Raw genomic sequence first — 21,179 nt, 5'->3', positions numbered from 1 at the left:
AGTCGCTTACCGCTTGCTCAGAGGTGACCTTTGCCTAACATACAAGGCCATGTCAAACCCAGATTTGATGAATATGCTTCACCTCAAAAAATCTAGATCCGTCAGAGCCACAAGGGCGGGAGACTTAAACCTCGACACGGCTATTAATAGGACGTGCTGGAGGGATAGATTCATCACCCAAAGACTCCCTATGCTGTGGAATAAAATCCCGGTATATGTGAGGCAGAGAACCTCGCTGGCCTTGTTCAAGAGAAATCTTGACCAATGGATGGGAGATCGCAGATATACCCCAGGGATTACCTCAGTGTCACTGCTCAACAGAGGCACAGCAAAATAATGGGTATAGTTCCCCATACTAAAGGGGTGGCGTAAGCCACAAAACTATGGGCTAGGCTTGTAAATGCCCTCGGGCAGATAGCCTAGTATGAACCTATGAACCTATGAGGATACTGATAGGGAGAGCTATGCCTTCTGGCGCACATTTGAGGAAGGAGGGAAGGGTATATTATCGGGGGCATTGGAGCAAGGCTTTAGTTTAGATAAGAGCCTTTTTATAAAGATTGTTGAAACTGGTTTGATCTGGAAGTTAAGGGGGCAGTTGTTAGTGTTATTGGGAAAAAGGGAGGGAGAGTTGTGAGGATTGTTTTTAGGGAAAGTTTGTGAGCTTAGCTATAGATTCAGTAAAGAACGTGTTAAAGTGAGAGCTCATTTCCAAGTCTGTTAAACTAGGGTCGGGGCAAGGGTTATTCCTGGACCCTGGATGCAGAAGGGAATTGACTGAATTCCAGAATTGTTTTGGGTTTTTCCTGTTGTTGGTTTGTAGTTTATTATAAAAGTTTTTTTTTGTCTATGGAGATTAATTTCTTTACTTGGTTGCGGAGTTGGGTATACTGAAGTAATGTGGAAGACGTTTTATTTTTTTGGTAAAGCCTCCAGGATTTGTCCCTGTGGTGCATGCTCTGTTTTGTCTCTTTGGAGAGCCAAGGAGCAGGATTGGCTTTGACACGTTTGTTTCTTAGAGGGGCTAGGGAGTTGAGAGTATTTAGGAAGACAGAGTTGGTGTTCTACGGCATCGTCAAGGGGGAGAGAGTTTAGAATTTGCCAATTTATTTGTTTAAGAATGTTTGAGAACATTGTGGGGTTGAAGTTGCTAAGATTATGAGTTTGAATGTAGTGGTGTTGATAACTGAGTGGAGCTGGCTGAGCAGTGAATGAAGGCAGGGAGATGGTTGCTGAAGGAGTCTGGGACAATGCCAGAAAGAGTTATTTTCTTTGGGTGAGAGACTAAGATACATTAGTGCATTTCACATTGACTTATGATTTGTCACTGTAAACCTGTAGAATGGAGGGGTTAAGGAATTTTACCCTTGCCTCAAGATTCAGTGATCTCAGAACTGAGTATATGCAGAGATGTGAGGGTGTTGCGGTACGACATCCCATGTTTTTGGTGTAAGGAGGGGGCTTACTCCCCTACAAATGGTTTTAGAAGGTTTTACTTTTAGAATTTCTTTGTGGTAGTTCAAGTGTTTTTGCAGTGTCAGGAGCCAATAAGCTGTCATTTTAAAGCCTTGGATCTATATGTAAGCTATATATTTCATAGTTTTCTTGTACATTACTATTAAGTGCAGCATGAACTCCATTTCGGTTGCTGTTCTCCTTTGTTTACATTACTAGTAAAATATTTGTGCGTGTTTGTGTGTGCATGTTTTTTCTGCAGTTTGCTATGCTAAAATAATTTAGAGACTGGGCTACCTGCAGATCGCCACACTGATTGGATAACAAATGTACTCCAGTAGGGTGTTAATGTATAGGTAATGCCAACTGAAAAACGAGTCTGCCACTTCTGGCGGCGTATCAAGCTGTGGAGCTTGGACTTGAAAGTAACCTAACATCCGCCATTATTTTATGCTTACTAAGCAGTGCTTTTGCTGTTTAGCGAGTGTAAAAGAGTATGTGTGTGTTTGTATGTGTGAGTATATATGATGTGCATGTGAATGAGTGAGATTGATCAAGCTATTATTGTACCCTCACTAAGCAGTACTTTTTGTTTAACAAGTATAAAAACATAAATGAAACAGCGACAAATGTGTGTGTGTGTTTGTCTGCATGTGTGAGCATGCGTGCATGCATGAAAGTGGAACTGTGTGTGTGTGAAAAGTGAAAGCGATCAAGCACTGGCAGCATTTTAGAGGTTTGTATACCTCTTGCCCTTGGCTCAAGATATCTGGATAAAGGATAAAATAAAGGCGGAACAAAGGTTCAAAATAGGAACATATTTTAAATATTGCTGTAATAAAATCACAAAGTTGCTTGAATAATAGGATTTGTGTTAGTATGCATTTTCTGGTGTGTGTGTGTGTGTGTGTGTGTGTGTGTGTGTGTGTGTGTGTGTGTGTGTGTATGAGAGTGAGATCAAGTGACCACTGGCAGCAGCAGTGAAGAGGTGTGCATACCTCTCGACCTTTTCGCTCAAGAAATGCAGTTAGCCTAAAAAAATGGGGAAGCAAAGGCTCAGAAAGAGGAAACGTTTTTAACATTCCTCTTACAATATTACAAAGTTGCTTAAATAACAGAATTTGTGTTAGCATGAATTTTCTGAAGGAAATAGGCTGAAACACAAATATATGCCATTATTTAGTGACTTCATTCCCCAATGACTGGCACCAAATCACACATTTTACGAGGAAGGGCCCAACAAATAAAGGAAAGATCTGGATATATTTTTATAAATATATTATGGATGTAAAATGCTTCCTCCAGCACCATTTACATATACTACAGCAAGTTTATAACACTAGGCAGAGGAATTATTTTACATCAAAAATATAAAAAAGAAATATAGTAATAAAAATAAGCAAACCACAACAGTTTTATAGACAATCCATTCTCTAAGCACAATAATGCCCCCCATGGTGTGTGTTACTGTGTAAACAATGCTCTTCCAGGGGTGTAGAGGCCCCTCAGCCTGTGGTGTTGGGCCTCATACCACCCCTGAGTGGTTGTTTACACAGCAATGGACACCTAGGTGGGCATTATTGCTTGCAGAATATACTGAAAGGTGCTAAAACACCATCCAGTACTTTTTTAAAAAAGTTCTAGTTTAGAAATAGAACACTTTCAGTTATGAAGCAGAAACCAAAAAATAAAAAAAAATTAGAAACCGACATTGTCTTATTTTGTCATGACCAGTTAGTACTAGTATAAAAGGCTGAGGTTACCAAATGTACTCCATAGTGCAATATGTATACCACAAATTTTATTAGACTGTAGTTCAGCATCTTAGAATGCTGCAGCAAACTTAAAAAAAAAAAAAAAGTAATTTACTGAGCAAATAGCTGTTTAGGAAGAGTACCAACAAGTCTGCATGTCTAGATCACATATCCATGTACTTGCACATGAAATTTCTGGTCATGTAAATTTTAAAGCATTAATTGTCATTGCTAGATGACTGAGATTTAGAAAATTGGGTAATTCTAGTTTAACTTAAGATGTCACAGTGGAAAGACCAGGAAGATATACCAGCAGCAAAATATGCAGTCCTGCCATTGGCTACCTCAACTTTCAGTGCCCTTAGTGAAAAGGTTAGTACATGGGCAGCATACAGGGTTCTGTCAGGGCTTCAGCGAACCACTGGCTCTAGTTGCTCAAATGTTTTTGGTTATAAAAGCATTGGACTTGTATAATCAGCATGTATGAGTTCTGCTCCCCTTTTGTAATGTTGGATTTGACACAAGTCCAACTTTAGCTTGTTGCCCAATACTAATTTCTTTCAGCTTTTGTTTATTCTTGAAACCATAAAGTACTGGTTTCATGAAACAGTCAAATGTATTTCGTATACGTCAATGACAAGCATAAGGCAGGATGTACCTTTTTAAATTTGTTTAAAACATGCAGACATTAAACTCCGCATACATAAATATTAGAACACCACAATTATCCTAAAATCCACAGCAAGTGGAGACTATTTTTATTTTATTTTACATTTGTTGACAGAGTATCCAGCTGAGCTATTGCTCTTTTTCAGTGGAGGCCCAGGGAGAAAAGCTCCAAAGGTATACAGTACAGTAAAAATATCAATACAGATACATTTCAATAAAAATAGCAATAGAGAATTTTGGTAGTTAAAATATGTATGCTACATACCTGTATATTTTTTGACAGATAAAACAGCACTATAAAAAAGTTGTATGTTTTGGTTTAAAAAAAGAGGTGAGTAAATATAAGGTTTTGTATGCAGAGTAGCAGAAACTTAAAAGGCTACACAAGAATTTCAGGGAGCAGAGTATAGAAGAAGCTTTGTAGGTTGCATAGGAAGCATAGGATGAAGTAGTTAATGGTAAGTTTTTAATAAGTTAGTTTGACTGTACTATAACAGTAGGTAACAATCAGGGAGGGGTGAGTACAATGGCAGGACCAGCGTTTTTTTAAAGTAGTCTTTGGTTGCTAGCTTAAATTGTTTGGGGTAAGACCGGGTCCTTATTTCTAGGGGGAGTTTGTTCCTTGCAATAGAGGGATGATGTCTATATAAGTTGCACCCTGTGCTGGATTTCGGTTTATGGATTTTAGTAGTTCTTGGGTTGAGCTTCGGAGAAGTCTGGTGGGGAAGTAGTGTAGTGAGAGATGAGAGAAGATAGACTTAGGCAGAAATCAGGCTGATATAGGATGGAGTGTATGATCTGGAGTTAAGATTGTAAAAGCAAGTGAGGTAGTTTGGGCCAGTTCAGGTGTTTTAGGGAGAGACGGTGGTGAGATTTATGTTTGCTGAGCTTGAAATCTAGCTATTTTGTGGTATGCTGATTCTAATTTGGTAAGTAAACAGATATTTTTTCTACAGAAAAAAATGGAATAATGCAAGTAGACGAAGTGAAATGCATACATTTTCTATGCTCTGAAATTATACATGATGCAATTTTAAATTGCTTGACAGTTTTAACTGTCGGAGTAACCTATATGCAGAAATTAATCTTGGTCAACATGAAAGCTAAACAATGTGGCTTTGCTGTTGGGAATATTCTTTACAGTTCCTTATTCTTGAAATATTAAGGAGTTAAGATCCTAGTCCTTGCTGAGAATTTTACTTACCTGGGAAATGGCCACTTTTGGTCTGATGCTGTTACAACTGAGATTGCTGATGGGTATATTACTGAAAATAAGACATCCTGTTGCACATCTGAGAAGATGGCAGAGATAGTACTTAACAAATCCAGTTGCAATATGGTGAGTTGTGTAACTGGTGAAACACTAAACATTTGCAGTTCATGTCTGCCACGCTGACTGAATAATGGTGGTAGTGCTGGGTGAGAAACTAGGTCATGTACCTTAAATCCATAACCTGCAGAGTTATTCAGGGAAATCTGAGTGATGCTTTATGCCATGCAGACTGTGAATGGGAGCTAGAGGGAAGAACTTTGATTATAGTTGTATTGCCAGGAAGAGAAATTGGTGGCAGTGGATAATGACATTTTCCAACTTTTGAAAGAGTGAACAGTTTTAAGTGCCTTTGGAGAGAAAGACAAGATATGCAAGTGTTGATCAGCAGGTACTGGTAGCTATGGATACAAGACCTGCAGACTCTGTGGGGATAAAAGGTACGCATGTATTGACACACAATTGTAAGAGAGAGAATTCTTGTTGTGTCATAGTCTTCCAAGAGTCTAGACCTTGGATGTTATTTTTTTTTCAGATGGTTCAGTGCCCTATACAGTTAATTGGCAATCTTGGTGTAATCCCTAATTTTTTGTGATATTACTTGACACAGATGTAGATATTAAATTTTTTCTGTATAGCGTTTCTGCCCAATACACTGCAGAAATTTTATTTTTTCAAAGCAGTTTATGATTAAAAGTAGAGGCATTCTACATTTATAGAACACTGTTGTATTTTATGTTAATAGGAGTATGTGAATCAGTTGAGCAGAATAGGGCTAATAGCTATGTACTGGATGCTTTTTTGGATGGTATGTTTGATTCACTACTGAGCAGCTTTAGGTTTTAACCTGTTTTTGCTGTCTTTTTAGAGTGCGATCACAAGGAACTGTGCAGTATTGTAGCAGAACTGGAACAACAATGTGAAAAGAAAGACAAGGTATTAATTTTCATTTTCTTCTTTTGCTACCATGCACTTTTAATCCAAATGCCAACCGCAGTGCAGAGTGCATTTTGGTATTAACTGGTATCAAAGTAGTATCAGTGAGCTAGTTGAATTGCCTACAGCTAAATTTTTGAGCATCGCGGTGACTTCCATCTAGGTTCATTGGCTTTTACACATCCTTAACAAACCCAGTTTCATACATGTTTACAGACATTAAAGCTCATACAATGCTGCTATCCGATTTTAATGCCATTTTAGTTAAAAGTGAACTGAATGCAACATTTCAGTTATGATTATAAATATAGAACTTCAATATTTCAGTGATGTAATACGAACATTAATTTGTGTTTATTTTCATGTTTGTGTAGAGAATGAATCAGTTCCTTGGACAAATGCGCACACCCTGTTGTGTGCTACTGCTCATCTTTGGGCAGCTTGACATTACCTCAGTAGAACTATATATTGTTTCTTTTCTTCTGAAATGTGATAAACTGATTAATGTATTGGCTTTTACAAGTAGTGTAGTACATTTACATTGCGAGTACAAATAGCATTTGATTGTTACAGAAAAGTCTCTCAGTGTTTATTTCATAGAATGACTTTTGCTTTGATTTGCCTGCAAATTGATAGAATACAAAGGTCAAAATCTTAAAAATGTATAATTTTTACATGTTTATTTCCCTGCTAGCCATCAGCAGCCCTCCTTCCATTGCACACTAGTCACGTATGTCATCCATCAGAGTCCCACCTTAGGACAGGCTAAAGCCTCACTAAAGAGATGCCATCATCCAGGCTTTCATGAAAGTTTCTTGTATCGTGCTATCCCAAACAGAACCAAGACGCTATCCTCCATAAAAAAGGAAGCCAATCTGCTGGTCCCCTGCCATAAACAAACTCTACAACAGAAGGAAGAAACTGTTGCAAAAGAGAGTAAAATCCCATGAGTGGAGGAGCTCCTTGGTCAGCCTCTGTAAGAAGCTGAGATCCCTTATAAAGATCCTCCAAAGCTAGCTATGAAAACAAAATTGCCACTGATTCTAAGGTCAACCACAAAGCATTCTATAGCTATGTCAAGAATAGCAATGACAACACCCAGATCTGCTCTAAGTTACAGCACAACGGCACAAAAATTACAGAACCAACTGATATTGCCAACATCCAAACAGGTTCATTGCTAACTTTACCCCACCTCACCCCCTAAATAGCCCATATCTATACAGGAAGAATGCAGAGTCCCTGTAATCACATCTATGCAGGTAAAGGCTGCACTCACTAAAACCAAAAACACAGCATCCATGGGACCGGACAACATCCCAGGTTGCGTTTTACATGAACTTCAGAATGAACTGGCTCCCCACCTAAGCACCATGTTCAATCATAGTCTCACATCAGGCTTTGTGCCCACTGAATGGCACACAGCAACAGTTATCCCACTCCACAAAGGGGGGAGCTACCACTGATCCTGGGAACTATCGCCCTATTAGCCTGACGAGCCTGGTCTGCAAGGCCATGGAATGTATCATCATGGAACTCCTAAACAAAGACATTGGTAACCTCCAAACTCTGGACCCCACCCAAGTTGGGTTTGTGAAAGGCAGATCATGACTTCTGAACCTGATCAACTTCTTTGAGGCAGTCACCAAAGCCATAGACGAGGATAATGTGGTTCACACAGCCTATCTTGACCTCATCAAGGCTTTCGACACTGTCCCCCATTCTGGAATTATAGCTAAACTCACCAAACTAGGTATAAATCACAAGATGGGTTGCCAACTGGCTCACCGACAGAACCCACACTGTAAAAGTTGCAGACTCCAAATCTGACTTCAAACCAGTGACAAGTGGAGCACCACAGGGTTGAGTCCTGGGACCTCTCCTGTTTGGTATCTACTTCTCTGAAGTACAGGCTAACACAGAAGGCCTCTGGCTAATGAAGTTTGTGGATGATTGCAAAATAGGAGCTATAGTAGAGTCCCCAAATGATGTGGACATCCTACAGAAGGGCCTTACTGAGACAGCTGCCTGGTGTCAGAGGCATGGCCTCAAGCTCAGTGCCAAAAAGTGCATATTCATCCCCTTTGGTAAAAACTTTGTACCCATGAACTACCACATAAACGGCAGTCTACTTAACGCCGAATGTGTGTTGAGACCTTGGGACCAAGGTGGACAGTAGTTTCTCCTTTGATAATCACATTGTCACAGTAAGTCTCTCCTTTGATAATCACATTGCCACAGTAGTCAGGAAATCCTATGTGGCACACCTCATTACAAAAGGGTTCTCATCCAGGAAAAAGAGATCATTGTTCCCTTCTGCTCGGCACTCATTAGACCCATTATAGAGTACAATGCCCTTTTTGGAATGTACCTCACAAGACATCTGCAGCAGCTGGAAAGGCCACAGAAGTACCTCACAAAGTGGATTACTGTCCTCAAACAGATGGCCTACACTGTCTCAAAAAACTCCATCTTTATTCTGTAGCACATCGCCTACTCCGAGGAGATCATTGCCTAACATATAAAGCTACGTCAAACCCAGCGCTGTTGGACATGCTGCACCTAAAAAAATCCCAGTCACTGTGAGCTACATGCTATAGGGACCTAAACCATGTCACCACAATAAACAGGACATGCTGGAGGGATAGATTCCTGTCCCAGAGACTTCCTATACTCTGGAACAAGCTACTCATCTATGTCAAGCAAAGTTCCTCATTAGAAAAATCTTGATGAGTGGATGGGAAATAGGAAATATGCACTGCGGATCACTTCTGTGGCTCTGCTCAACAGGGCACAGGAAAATAACTTTCTTGGGTGGTGTAAACCAGGGAACCTTTTGGCTAGGTTTACTTAGGCCCTTGGGCCAATAGCCTAGTACCTACCTATGAATCATGTTATTGTATTCTGCTTCCTCATTACTTGCAGAGTTGGGTCACATGTCTTGGTAGTCTGAAGGTCTGTATTAGAACCCCCCCACCACCACAAACTGGGTCCATCTGAGTATTACATCTCTGACCAACCTTAACTGTTTTTCAAGCCGCAGAACTGCATATTATTCTTGCCCTAACTAGGCTTTTTCATTATGATACAGTAGTAAGGGATGTTTATAGCTAACCCTATCCCTTCGCTAGTAGCTAATGTATGCATCTGCAGTATCTTCATTTGTGCATATGCAGTGAAGGCCATAATCTCTAGCTTGGCAGAGGTGAGATATGCCATGGTGTGTGCTCACTGCTAGATGTTGATAAATGCATCAGACAAGCCATCTGTCTTGTTGCAGTGTTGGCGACCACTCTTCCCCATCAATCCCCTACCAGCTTTTACCGTTGCATGAGTTTCTAACAAACTGGTTGTCAAGGTCATACTATACATATTGGGCTTTGTTACTTCATTACTTTTTGTAATTTGTTACTTTATACCACAGAGATAGGCTGCTTTAAAAGCTCTTAACTAGAAAAATAAGAACATGTGTGTCTTTACTTTGTACAACTTGCAATTAAAAATAGGATTTTTTTAATACAGTTATAGTTGAATGTAATTGGAAGGTAAAAGTAAATGTATCTCTGACTTCCTATACAGTTTTCAACATAATGCAGTAATTCAAATGTAAACTGTGCACAGTAACTGCTCAAGTAAATGGGCTTGGTGATAGTGTGATGCATATGTACTGTATGTTTAGGGAATATGTTTTATGATGAGTGATAAAGTTTTGGGTCACTAACCAAATTTCCTAATCCTGCATTGCAGACATTTCATAGGCTATCATAACTAAGTTATCAGGGGACATTAACTATGCATGTGTTTGTGATAATGAGAATAAAGTGTGCATTCCAGACGTTGGTTGCAGGATCGGGATATGAGGATTGCCTGGGACTACATGGGTGCGGCAACAGAAATAAAGGAGAGGCCATTCTAGACTTCTGTTTGGCAAATGGCTTGATGGTGGCCAACTCATAGTTGATCAAGAGAGACGGTCACAAGATCACATAACAAGAGTGGCCAACATGCAACTCTGGTAAACTTCCTCCTAGTAAGGAAAGGGCACTGTGGTTAGAATCAGCGATTGCAAAGTAATCCTAAGTGAAGCAGTTTGCCCACAGCTTAAATAGTTGGTTGCCACAATCAACTGCAAACAGTGGTCAGAGAAGGTTCTAAGATCAACAAAGACTAGGCAGAAGACCTGGAAGTTGAATAGAGAGAAAGCACAGGAGTTCAAGTAATTACTCAGGGCTCTAGCACCTCAGGAAGATGAGTAAATACAGTGGATATAAAAAGTGTATACACCCCTGATAAAATGCCAGGTTTTTGATATATAAAAAAATTAGATCACAATAAATCATTTCAAAACTTTTCCCACCTTTAATGTGACCTATAACCTGTACAATTCAATTGAAAAACAAATCTGTTAGGGGAAAAATATAAAAATAAAAAACTGGTTGCATAAGTGCGCACACCTTTAAACTAATACTTTGTTGAAGCACCTTTTGATTTGATTACAACATTCAGTCTTCTTGGCTAGGAGTCTATCAGCATGGCACATCTTGATTTGACAATATTAGCACTCTCTTCCTTGCAAAAGCTCTCCAAATCTGTCAGATTGCGAGGGCATCTCTTGTGCACAGCCCTCTTCAGATCACTCCACAGATTTCCTATTGGATTTAGGTCTGGGTTTTGGCTGGGCCATTCCAAAACTTTAATTTTCTTCTGGTGAAGACTTTCTTTTGTTGATTTGGATGTATGCTTGGGGTCATTGTCATGTGGAAAGATGAAATTCCTCTTCATCTTCAGCTTTCTAGCAGATGCCTGAAAGTTTTGGGCCAAAAGTGACTGGTATTTAGAACTGTTCATAATTCCCTCCACCTTGACTAAAGCCCCAGTTCCAGCTGAAGAAAAGCAACCCCAAAGCATGATACTGCCACCAGTATGCTTAACCATGGGGATGGCATTCTTTTGGTGATGTGAAGTGCTGTTTTTGCGCCAAATGTGCCTTTTGAAATTGTGGCCAAAAAGTTCAACCTTGGTCTCATCAGACCATAACACTTTTTCCAACATGCTTTTAGGAGACTTGATGTATTGTTTTGCAAATTTTAGCATGGCCTGGATGTTTTTCTGTGTAAGAAAAGGCTTCCTTCTTGCAATCCTACCCTATAGTCCAGACATATGGAGAATATGTGAGATTGTTGTCACATGTAGTACACAACCAGTACTTGCCAGAAATTCCTGCAGGTCCTTCAGTGTTGCTGTAAGTCTCTTGGTAGCCTCCCTGACCAGTTTTCATTTTGTCTCTTCATCAGTTTTGGAGGGATGTCCAGTTCTTTGCAACTTCACTGTTGTCCCATATTTTCTTCACTTTCTGACTGTCTTCACTGTGTTCCATGGTATATCCAATGCTGTGGAAATTTTTTTGTACCCTTCTCCTGATACCTTTCAACAATGAGATTCCTTTGATGCTTTGTAAGCTCTCTGCGAACCATGGATTTTGTTGTAGCAGGCAACTGAGTAAATGTCAGGAAAATCCTACAAGGACAGCTGAACTTTATTTGGGGTTAATTAGAGTCTCTTTAATTGATGGCAGGTGTGTACGCAAGAAGACTGAATGCTATAATTAAATCAAAAGGTGCTTCAACAAAGTATTAGTTTAAGGGTGTGCACACTTATGCAAGCAGCTTGTTGTACATTTTTTATTTTTTATATTTTCCCCCTAACATATTTGTTTTCAATTAAAGTGTACAGGTTATAGGTCACATTAAAGGTGAGAAGTTTTGAAATGATTTATTGTGGTCTCATTTTTTTATATCACAAAAACCTGGCATTTTAACAGGGGTGTGTACACTTTTTATAGCCACTGTAGATGAAAATGAATGACCGTGCCTCAAAACAGCATGTGTGAGAGCTATAGAGCAGATATGCAGCTGAGTCAGTATAGAAATAAGTTACATAAGGAAAGCTGGTGGTAGAATGCAGAAGTCCAAGAAGACGTCAAAAGAAAGGCGTGCTGGAAAAAGTAGGAGATGGATGACAATGGACCAGGTTAAGAAGAAATTCTGGCTGGCTAACAGAGGCAAAGACAGGTGTTGCAATAGCAAAACGCAATGCATCAGAGGAATTCTACCAGGTTATGGGAAGTGACTTGGTAGATAGCAGAAAAAAACTTTTATCAGGTCATCAGGCTACGGCAGAAAGATAAAGGATAGTTATCAGACATTCTTCATAAGGGATGCCTGCAATAACTTTTGCATCAGTCCATGGTATATCAAAGGCAGATGGAAGGAGTACTTCCAGCAGATCCTGAAGAAAAGCTCACAAAAGCTGTACTGCCCCAGACAGCCTATGATGAAAGGAGAGGAGTTTATCCTAGAAGTAAGAACAGCACAAAGGAAAATGAAGTGAGGGAAAGCAGTAGGCTCACATGAGGTTATAACAGATATGATTAAGATGTTCAGTGAGATAGTGGAGAAATGTCTAATGGAGGTACTCGCAGCAGTATGGAAAGAAAGGCATATTCTAGATGACTGGGGAATGTTCTTGTGCACTGGCATAAGTATGCTTAAAGGGATTATCTACAACTGTGGGCAGTATATAAGCATCAGACTCCTAAACACTGAATGAAAGTTCTGGAGAGGGTGATAACTAAGATAATTGGTTGTAGAAAGTAAGATGGGAGATGAGACGTTTGGATGCAGACTACAATGCAGCACAGCAAGCCCAAAATTTGCAGTGAGGCAGATAGTTGGGAAGAAGCTAGAAGGGATTAAAAAGTCCAAGTGGGGATTCCTGGAATTGGAGAAAGCATTTGACAAGGTCCCTAGACAAAGCTGATTAGTTAGGACAGGCCTGCAGTGGTTCAAAGTCCCAGAAAAGTGGTAGAATTACAACAAGTTACGTGCAAGAACCCAGTGACTCAAGTATGAAATTTGTCCCAGGGGTTCCACCTGCCCCTCATTGACAGGGGTGATAGGTGCTGACTGAGGTTTCTTTTTAAGGATAAACTCTTGGCTAGGAGTGTAAGGGTCTTGGGGCCATTAACCTAGTAACTTTCTATGAACAGTGCTCAGTTTCACAGAGGGGCTCCCAGTGGGAGTGGTTGTGCATCAGGGTTCAGCTCTGAGCCTACTGCTCCTGATATTCTTGATGAATTTCATTAGCAAACAGAGGCAGACTCTGAACAAGAACATCAACAAATGATAAGGAAATGGAATGCTAAGCTGAAGGCACATGGGATGAAACTGAATAAGCATAAGACAGTTGTAATGGCAGCAAATGGGGGAAATCTAGAAGAAGTTGTGAACTAAGATGGAAGGTAAGAGTTGAATGGATTAACAACTTCAGGTATCTGGAAGGGGTGGTTTAGGAGAAGGCAAATGTGAATGGGATTGAATCGAGAGAGATGGTGATGGCACCCAAACCACATGTAGAAAATGAGGGGGGAGAAAGGGGGTTGATGATGAATTAGGCATGTGGTCCAGAGCCATTGTGGTGGATAGTCCAATTGCCCCAAAGTACTGTCTCATTATGTAACATGCTCGGAGTTGCACAGTTGGCAGATGATTGAGGGAATCAAACCTTAATCTAAAAAAGTGAACTTAATAACTCGCATAGTCTTAATCCTTTGAGTTAACTGCCAGACTGAATCACACTAGGAGATGATGTTTTTCTACTGTAGTTGAGAGGTACTTTGACATTTTTTACCAATGTCAGTTAGTTATGTTCTACTGTTTTGTGTGTGCTTAGGGGTGTGATAAGGTTTTGCTGGATTTGTTTTACAGTTATGTTTTTAATTTTTCAGTTCTTCGGCTGAAAGTGTGTGGTGGGGTGGGGGGTGGCATTTTTATCAACTCTGTCTGCTGACCAAGCCATCTTTTTTGCCACATTTTGCTATCCGCTTTATGGGGTAAGAACATGACTGTAGAGCGGCCATAATTCAGGCTGCCATGACAGCAGCTTTTCCTTTAGCCTTCTCGTTATTCTCCCTGCATGCCCACAACACCCTGACGGTTGGGAGTGCAGTGAGATGATGCAGCAGCTCATCACATGCTCCTGCAAGTGACACTAGCCTCAGTCCATCCCCATTCTCCACTACAGAGTGTGGTCATCCTAGGACATGCCTCCATCCTTCTCCTGTGGATGATGTGAACAGGCTTTGCCTTGTCATTTCTTTCTCTCCCCCCTGCTGGCTTTTATAGCACACGAGTTATCTGAGTGGCAGCCAGGATAACCACTGATCCGTGGATTAGATATTTAGCACACCTAACAAGTATTCTTCTTTCATCATAGAAATTAATAGCATAAGTAACCACTCTCTGGTCTCTTCCATGTGGTAGATGTCCTCCCCCAGTCATTATAAACAAGAAGACTCCTCTCCCCCCCAGAAAAATATTCCTATTTAGAGCTCTGTCTCTACTGATTGGGACAGACACTGTTCTGTTCCAAAAAAAACAATTAAAAGTTTGATTAATCCTTCTACTGCACTTAAGAATGTGTTTCGTGCTACTGTCTGAAGAGCTGTAATAAGTGAGTTGTCCTTGATTTATTGGCATTTGAAATCCAAGATGAAGGCCACTGACCTTGCTCGAAAAAAAGAAAAATGCAACTAAACTCAATATTGTAAAGAATTCTCAGGTATTCATTCAACACTTGAACAAATATCGTAGTCTATTCTTTTTAGGAAAAGGCAATATTTATCATTCATCCACTTCAGGTTCTATACAAGAGAGATTAAAATTTGTTGGGCATGACACATTAACTTCCAAGGAAGTGTCCTACTTTATGCATTTTTAGAAGGGCAACTCACCTAGTGCAGTGCAAAACTTGTAAGACTATAAATCTTGAGGACCTCTTCTATTTAACCGAAAAGGATTCTGTGTTTTGTATCCAAGGTGTAAACCTCTTCCCACCTAGCAGTGCAGTTAACCAAGACCAAAAGGATGAGATGCACTTCATTTAGAAGACTTTACATGAGATTAGATTGAATGCTTAATTGTAAACCTATCATACCTCTCAACTGTCCAGATTTTTAGCTCATATTTTAGTCTGCTCTTCATAAAGTGTGAGGTTTTCTGGCAAATCACTGGGATGTTCTGAGGATTAAAGACACTAAATAATGACATATATTTGCGGTTCATACTTTATATCCTTCAGAAAATGTATGCTAAAACAAACCCTGTTAATCTAGCAACTTTCTAAGTTTATAACAGCAATATTTAAATATGTCCCTATTTTTGGGACTTTGTCCCCCATTTTGTTGGGATTTGTCCAGATTTCTTGCATAAAGAGGTTGAGAGGTATGAAACCTATCTTATGAAAATATGAGCAACCCTAAAAATGTTAGTGATTTATAATGAGCTTTCGAAAAATTGTCTGTCTGTGTGTCTGTCTGTGTGTCTGTCTGTGTGTCTGTCTGTGTGTCTGTCTGTGTGTCTGTCTGTGTGTCTGTCTGTGTGTCTGTCTGTGTGTCTGTCTGTGTGTCTGTCTGTGTGTCTGTCTGCGTGTATATATAGATATTCTATTTGTCTTGCCCACGTAGAATGAGCAGCATCCATTACATTGTGCCAAATAGACTAAATTTCTTGAATTACAATTAGCTGACGGTAGATGAGAAAATGTCTTATGATCATGAGGATATATAAAAAATAAAGATTTGTCTATATATGTACAATAGGAGCATATATCACATTTCCTCATCCCATATGCTATTATTTCCCTAGCCAATTGCCTCATAGTTTTAGTTTTAGGATTTTTGTTTAAAAAAAAAAATGTTTTATTCTTCTTTATTTTTACATAGAATTTATAATATAACTCTCTGTTATAATTATAGCTGTTTAAAACTGTTTTTGATGTCATCATTATTGCTGCATAGGACTGTCTCTATGCTTTTTCTTACATTGTATGTTATTTCCTGGAGCTTTTCTCCACGGGCCTCTACTGAAAATAGACATATATCCAGTTAGACTAGCCCGGTCAACAAATGTAAAATAAATAAATAACATAACCGTGATTTCTTATTTACTGCATCAAGCTTGTTTGCCAAGTTAACAGACCATGTAGAATTAATTAAAAGTGCACAGTTATCCAGTGTATGTGTAGTTGCTGAGAAATGCTACAGTAATATCAAAAAATACTTGCTATAGCTTTAAGTCTCCCTAAGTCTTGCCCTTCTCCTTGCAAGGTATTGCAGTTTAAGGGTTACTGATGGCATACTTTGCTTTAAAGTGTTATACTCTACAAATTTTGCCTGCAAATGACATTCCACTGTCTCCATTCAGTATATTCCACACTCTGCATGTTTATGTCCAATCACTAATTGTTGAAGTAAAGTAAATATATTGTGCATATTTGACTTGATGGACTAGGGTAGTGCTTACAGTCTAACCCTTATTTTATTTGTGCAGATTGTGCAAAGTTGTTTTGGTGTTAATATGACGAGTGTTTACAATGTTGTCCTTGTGCTATATATGCTTTATTTGATGTTTCTAGAACAGTTTTCCCCAAGTCTGTACTGAAAATGGGGTGTGCCATGTTTGAACTTCCTGGGAAATGCACATAATGGTTCCTTACCCTCCGTGTACAACCTGCCTTCGTAAGGAATTCAGGAACTTTATTTACAAATATTGCAGATGCCTTTTGTGATGCTTTCATTATACAGGCAGTTTTTATAATTTAGTTAAATAATTTGGGTTCCCTCCTTGTCTGATTGTTCAATTCTCTTCAATGCAATGGAGATTCATCTCTCAAGTTAAACATGATTTAACCTACTTTGCCAATCTGAGCTATTGCTTGGACAGTTCCATGCACCCTTTTTGTTCTTCCCAAGATAGCTGCTGATTTCCTTTCCAAACATCTTGCTTTTATATTTATCCTTTATCTTTCTGTACATGCTGATGTTTCCTTGTGTACAGACCCAAAAAGTATGGGATTAGAAGACTGTATGCCAATTTCAAATCTACCACTACAAGTCACAGCTGTGGAAAAGATTGGTTATATGTAACTATTTACAAGCACGGCTTTTTTGCATTTAATAAGTATGGCTTTAAGAACAGATAATGTATTATCAAAGCTCTACTAAAAATGAGCAATGTCAATGGATAGAACCTAGTGATGGATTGTTTCATAGACCTACAACTGATTAACACTGAATTGTACTCTTTTCAGTCAGATGATGAAATTGTTCTTTTGTAGAAGGACCAGTTGACTGGTTTTCTGGTTACTTCTGTATAAAACATTCAGTGTCTCATACAGCAGTGCTCACCCAAGGTTCAGTTCTGAGACATGTTAATTGATTAATGACTTCTACAAAGACCTGCCAATAACATTTGTGTGGAAAACTTTTATCTATTCTCCCTCCATTCAAGCCTTCCTTTAAGCAACTTTGCTTTAGTTTGGGCAGCTAAAATGTTATTTTTTTTTTTGTTTTTTTTTGTAGTGCTGCTCTTGTAGAGGTCCTCAATTTCAGATCTGGAAGTACATGGCTACACTTGAAATGAACTTCCACTTAGCAAACTGAATGGATTGCTACCTCGGTCTTACAGTGGAAAAGTATTTCGAGAAGTACTAGGATTCTTGCTGTTGAAGCAAGGGGCTCAAAAGATAAACAAATGTCCTCCCTAAAGTTGGAAAACACCCTCCTTCCTTTTTCTTGTGGAGGCTAGTTAACTGCTACCAAACTACAGATTTGCATAGATAAAAATTGTAGATTTAAATTTGTTCTGTAGGTTTGGAAAGCACCATTGGTCTTGCTGTGTAGCTACTATAGTCTTGGCTACCTGAGCAGATCTCCTCAACTCCTGGCTTCTTTACTACACATATTACACAAATGGAGAATCTATATTTCTTTCCAGTAGTCCCTTGTGTGATGACTTTAGCTGTGTCATCAGGCCATGATGTGATGGGCCTATTATACTCTTAAGGCCTCAATAATTAACTATTTCAACCACTAGGGCTAGGAAAACTTTTTAAACTTAGCCATGTGTTTGAAGCACTCAGTTTCCTGACAAGGAATCCATCCGACCCCCCCCCCCCAACTCGTCTGCTCCACCTAAGCTCTGGAAGTTTGTACTCTAATTTCCAGTGACTGTATTCTGAGCTTTTGAACAAAACAGTTACATTCTCACAGACAAATGATCATGTTCGTATCTCTACAACCATGCATGTTCCTGAAGAATTATAAATGGCAAACTATTCAGCACATCCTGTCCATTATGCTAGTGGCATTTATTAGCTTCCAGTTCTTAAAATGAACTTGATTAAAATAAATACAGTAAATATTAGTATTTGTAATGATTTCCAAACAGTTTAGAATATCTGTGACCATTCAAACTTAACACGTGTCAGCAGCGTTTTATTCATCCAGCTGTCAGCTTTCATATGAGTTTAAGCAGTTCTCCCAATGTTGCTTGATTGCTGTGGTCAGAGAAATACAAAAAACTGGCAATATACATAGTATATGTGCAACATTTAATATCTCTTTAGCTGCACCAGCCAAGATAAAGTAATAATGCATATGTGTTGCCAATAATCTAAGCTTTAACTATGTATTTCATTCGTTTGTATGTAGCATGGTTTTACAATTAGTATAAATATGAACTGGCAACAGACATTTTGTGATGTCATTAGGATGATTCTGGAGGTGTCTCTAGGTTATAAAGAGTTGAGACTGTTGTCCCAAAAATGTTCACCTTTATTATAAGTACAGTTCAGTGTGCCCCCCCCTCCCCATTTCACCCTAGATTGTTGCTAACTTTGATTTTCTGAATCCATGATTAAAAAGTCATTCATTCTTCATTAGAAACCCAGTCCTTCACAGCAATTATCCTAATTTCCAGCTTCTCTGCCCCATGAGCCACCTAAATGGTTTTCACATTTATGATTACATTATTTAGTATCCAGTTAGTATAACACATGAGATGCAGGTTCATATTCCCGATTAAATCTCTGAAAGCATAGTTTTAAATTATAATTGTGCCGTTTCTGCATTTGGTCAAGACTATGACTGAAGAAAATCTATAGAACATTTTATTTATGTGGTTAACAAATAAAATGTGATCAAAAACATTTTAGTTAGTTAATACATGCCCCATCTGCTTTATTCAGAGTTTTTTTTTAAACTTTTTATGAGATTATAATGTTTTATTTTTATACTGAAGTCACTAATGTGTTGTGTGTGTAATGGTGCTTCATTTCTTATTTTCCTTTAGCATACACAGCGTAGTGAAAGCAAAAGTTAAGAGGTGTATATTGCTTTTACTTTTGCAGCAAAGGGCAGATTGAATTCCAGTTTGTTTTACCTGCAAAATTTGACTGACAGGAAGTTTTGGGAGGAAATGAGAGCACATTTCCATTTTAAGGAGTTTCACATACCCCCATGCAGAGAGGACAGAGTGAAGAGACCTGTCTGCTCTCCCAGGTGCTAGTGTAGTGGATGTTTCAAATGCCCTGTAAAGTCTTCTGTTGAGGAATGGTATAAGGACCAGTTTAACACGTTTTGGCAAAAGTTATCTGTGTCTGGAAATGTGTGCGTTTGTTTTAAAAATTTCACAAGGGTAAATGACACATTTCTGACATCACAAACAAAATTAATAATTTTATGTATATTACATATCTGTTCTTTTCCGTTAACACAAAGACCAGAAAACTGTTGCCCCGTTAATGGAAAAGTACCGACTTTTTATATGTAGAGGACCCTCTATGAAAGCCAGAAATCTGACTACTGGCAAACATGCAGATTGAGAAAAACTCTTCAACGTGGAATGCTGTGGCAAAAATCACTAAGCTTGCATGGGGAAAGGTTCCATGTAGACACTTTGTCCGAATACCACCCTAGGTTAAGTACGCAGTGGCACAACAGAGGGGGAAAGGAGATAAAAATTATTAATAATTAATTATGGTAAATCATGCAAATTGGGTGTGTGTATGTGTGGATTCTATGATGGCAATGCTCCCAGGATTAGTTTGTCTTGGGTCCACTGGGTACTGTGATAGGCCTTGTTATCCCTATCCTTGAATTAGATTAAGTAGATATTCAAACACTAAATAAATCCTATCCCACAGTAAAAGCACATAACAAAACAGGATGTGGTGCAGAAGTAAAGTTCCTGTAAAAATAAATAAAAACACATACACGCACACACAGTCATAATGTTGACTGAAAATATCATTATTGCTCCACAAAAGACAATACCAGTCCTCCCAAGCTCATAAATTGGACCTAAAACCCAAACCTTCCATTGTGAGAGCTTCTACAAGGAAAACGACTCCCATCTGACCTAATTTTTAAACCCACTGAGCTTAAATGCAGTAAAAAACACAATACATTCTTCTGAGATATCAATCATAAACCCAACTAATAAAAGCAAAAACAGCTAAGTCATACCCCTTCCGCTATAATGGCTGAGTCCCATATCTCTCAACTGTACAGATTTCTACAGAATATTCAGATTTTGCCTCATATTTTTGGTCTGTTTTTCATAAAATTATGGTTTTCTCTCATATTAGTGGTAAATCATTAAAAATTGAAGTTAGAAAATGATGGATGTTTGAGTTTCAGACTTCATACCCCTTAGAAAATTCATGGTAATGCAAAAACTGTTGCTCTATCAACTTTCTAAGTTTGTAAGAGCAATATTTCAAAAATATCCCTTTTTTGGGCCTTTGTCCAACTTTTATTTATGGCTTTGTCCAGATTTCTTGCTCTAAGAGGATGAGAGGTATGCTGAACCCAAACTGAAAGGAAATCCTCCAAAACTAAAAATGATAGTCTCACCACATACCATCCCCATCTCAAAACAGAAAAAAACTGCAGCCCATTGAAGTGAAAAGAAACGCAAAATAAATTAAAGTGATAGTAATAAATGCTTTATAAAATAAAGAAAAAAAGGATAAATTAAATATGAAAGTCCTACTTTTAGAGGAATAAATTATTCCGCATGGTATGGTAGGGACTATGGGACTATATTTTGAATTTTGTGTCTTTACCATTCATCACTGAACATATATGTGTGTGTGTGTGTGTGTGTGTGTGTGTGTGTATGTGTGTATGTGTGTGTGTGTGTGTGTGTGTGTATATATATATATATATATATGTGTGTGTGTGTATATATATA

At 38.7% G+C, this 21,179-nt stretch overlaps 1 protein-coding gene across 1 annotated transcript in view; it reads left to right on the top strand.

Annotated features, from left to right (window-relative positions):
- Positions 1–21,179, top strand: part of LOC122797101 (kinesin-like protein KIF20A) — a 359,272-nt gene that overhangs the window by 281,123 nt on the left and 56,970 nt on the right. The window contains exon 10 of the mRNA XM_044065898.1: positions 6,017–6,084. Coding sequence (XP_043921833.1) covers positions 6,017–6,084 — 68 coding nt within the window. The remainder of the gene's footprint in view (positions 1–6,016; positions 6,085–21,179) is intronic.

This window comes from Protopterus annectens, chromosome 3.part0 (genome assembly GCF_019279795.1).
Source record: "Protopterus annectens isolate FY-2018-M chromosome 3.part0, PAN1.0, whole genome shotgun sequence".
NCBI classification, from domain to species: domain Eukaryota; kingdom Metazoa; phylum Chordata; order Ceratodontiformes; family Protopteridae; genus Protopterus; species Protopterus annectens.
The sequence above is the reverse complement of the archived record's forward strand: the minus strand, read 5'-3'. Positions and strand labels throughout refer to the sequence as shown.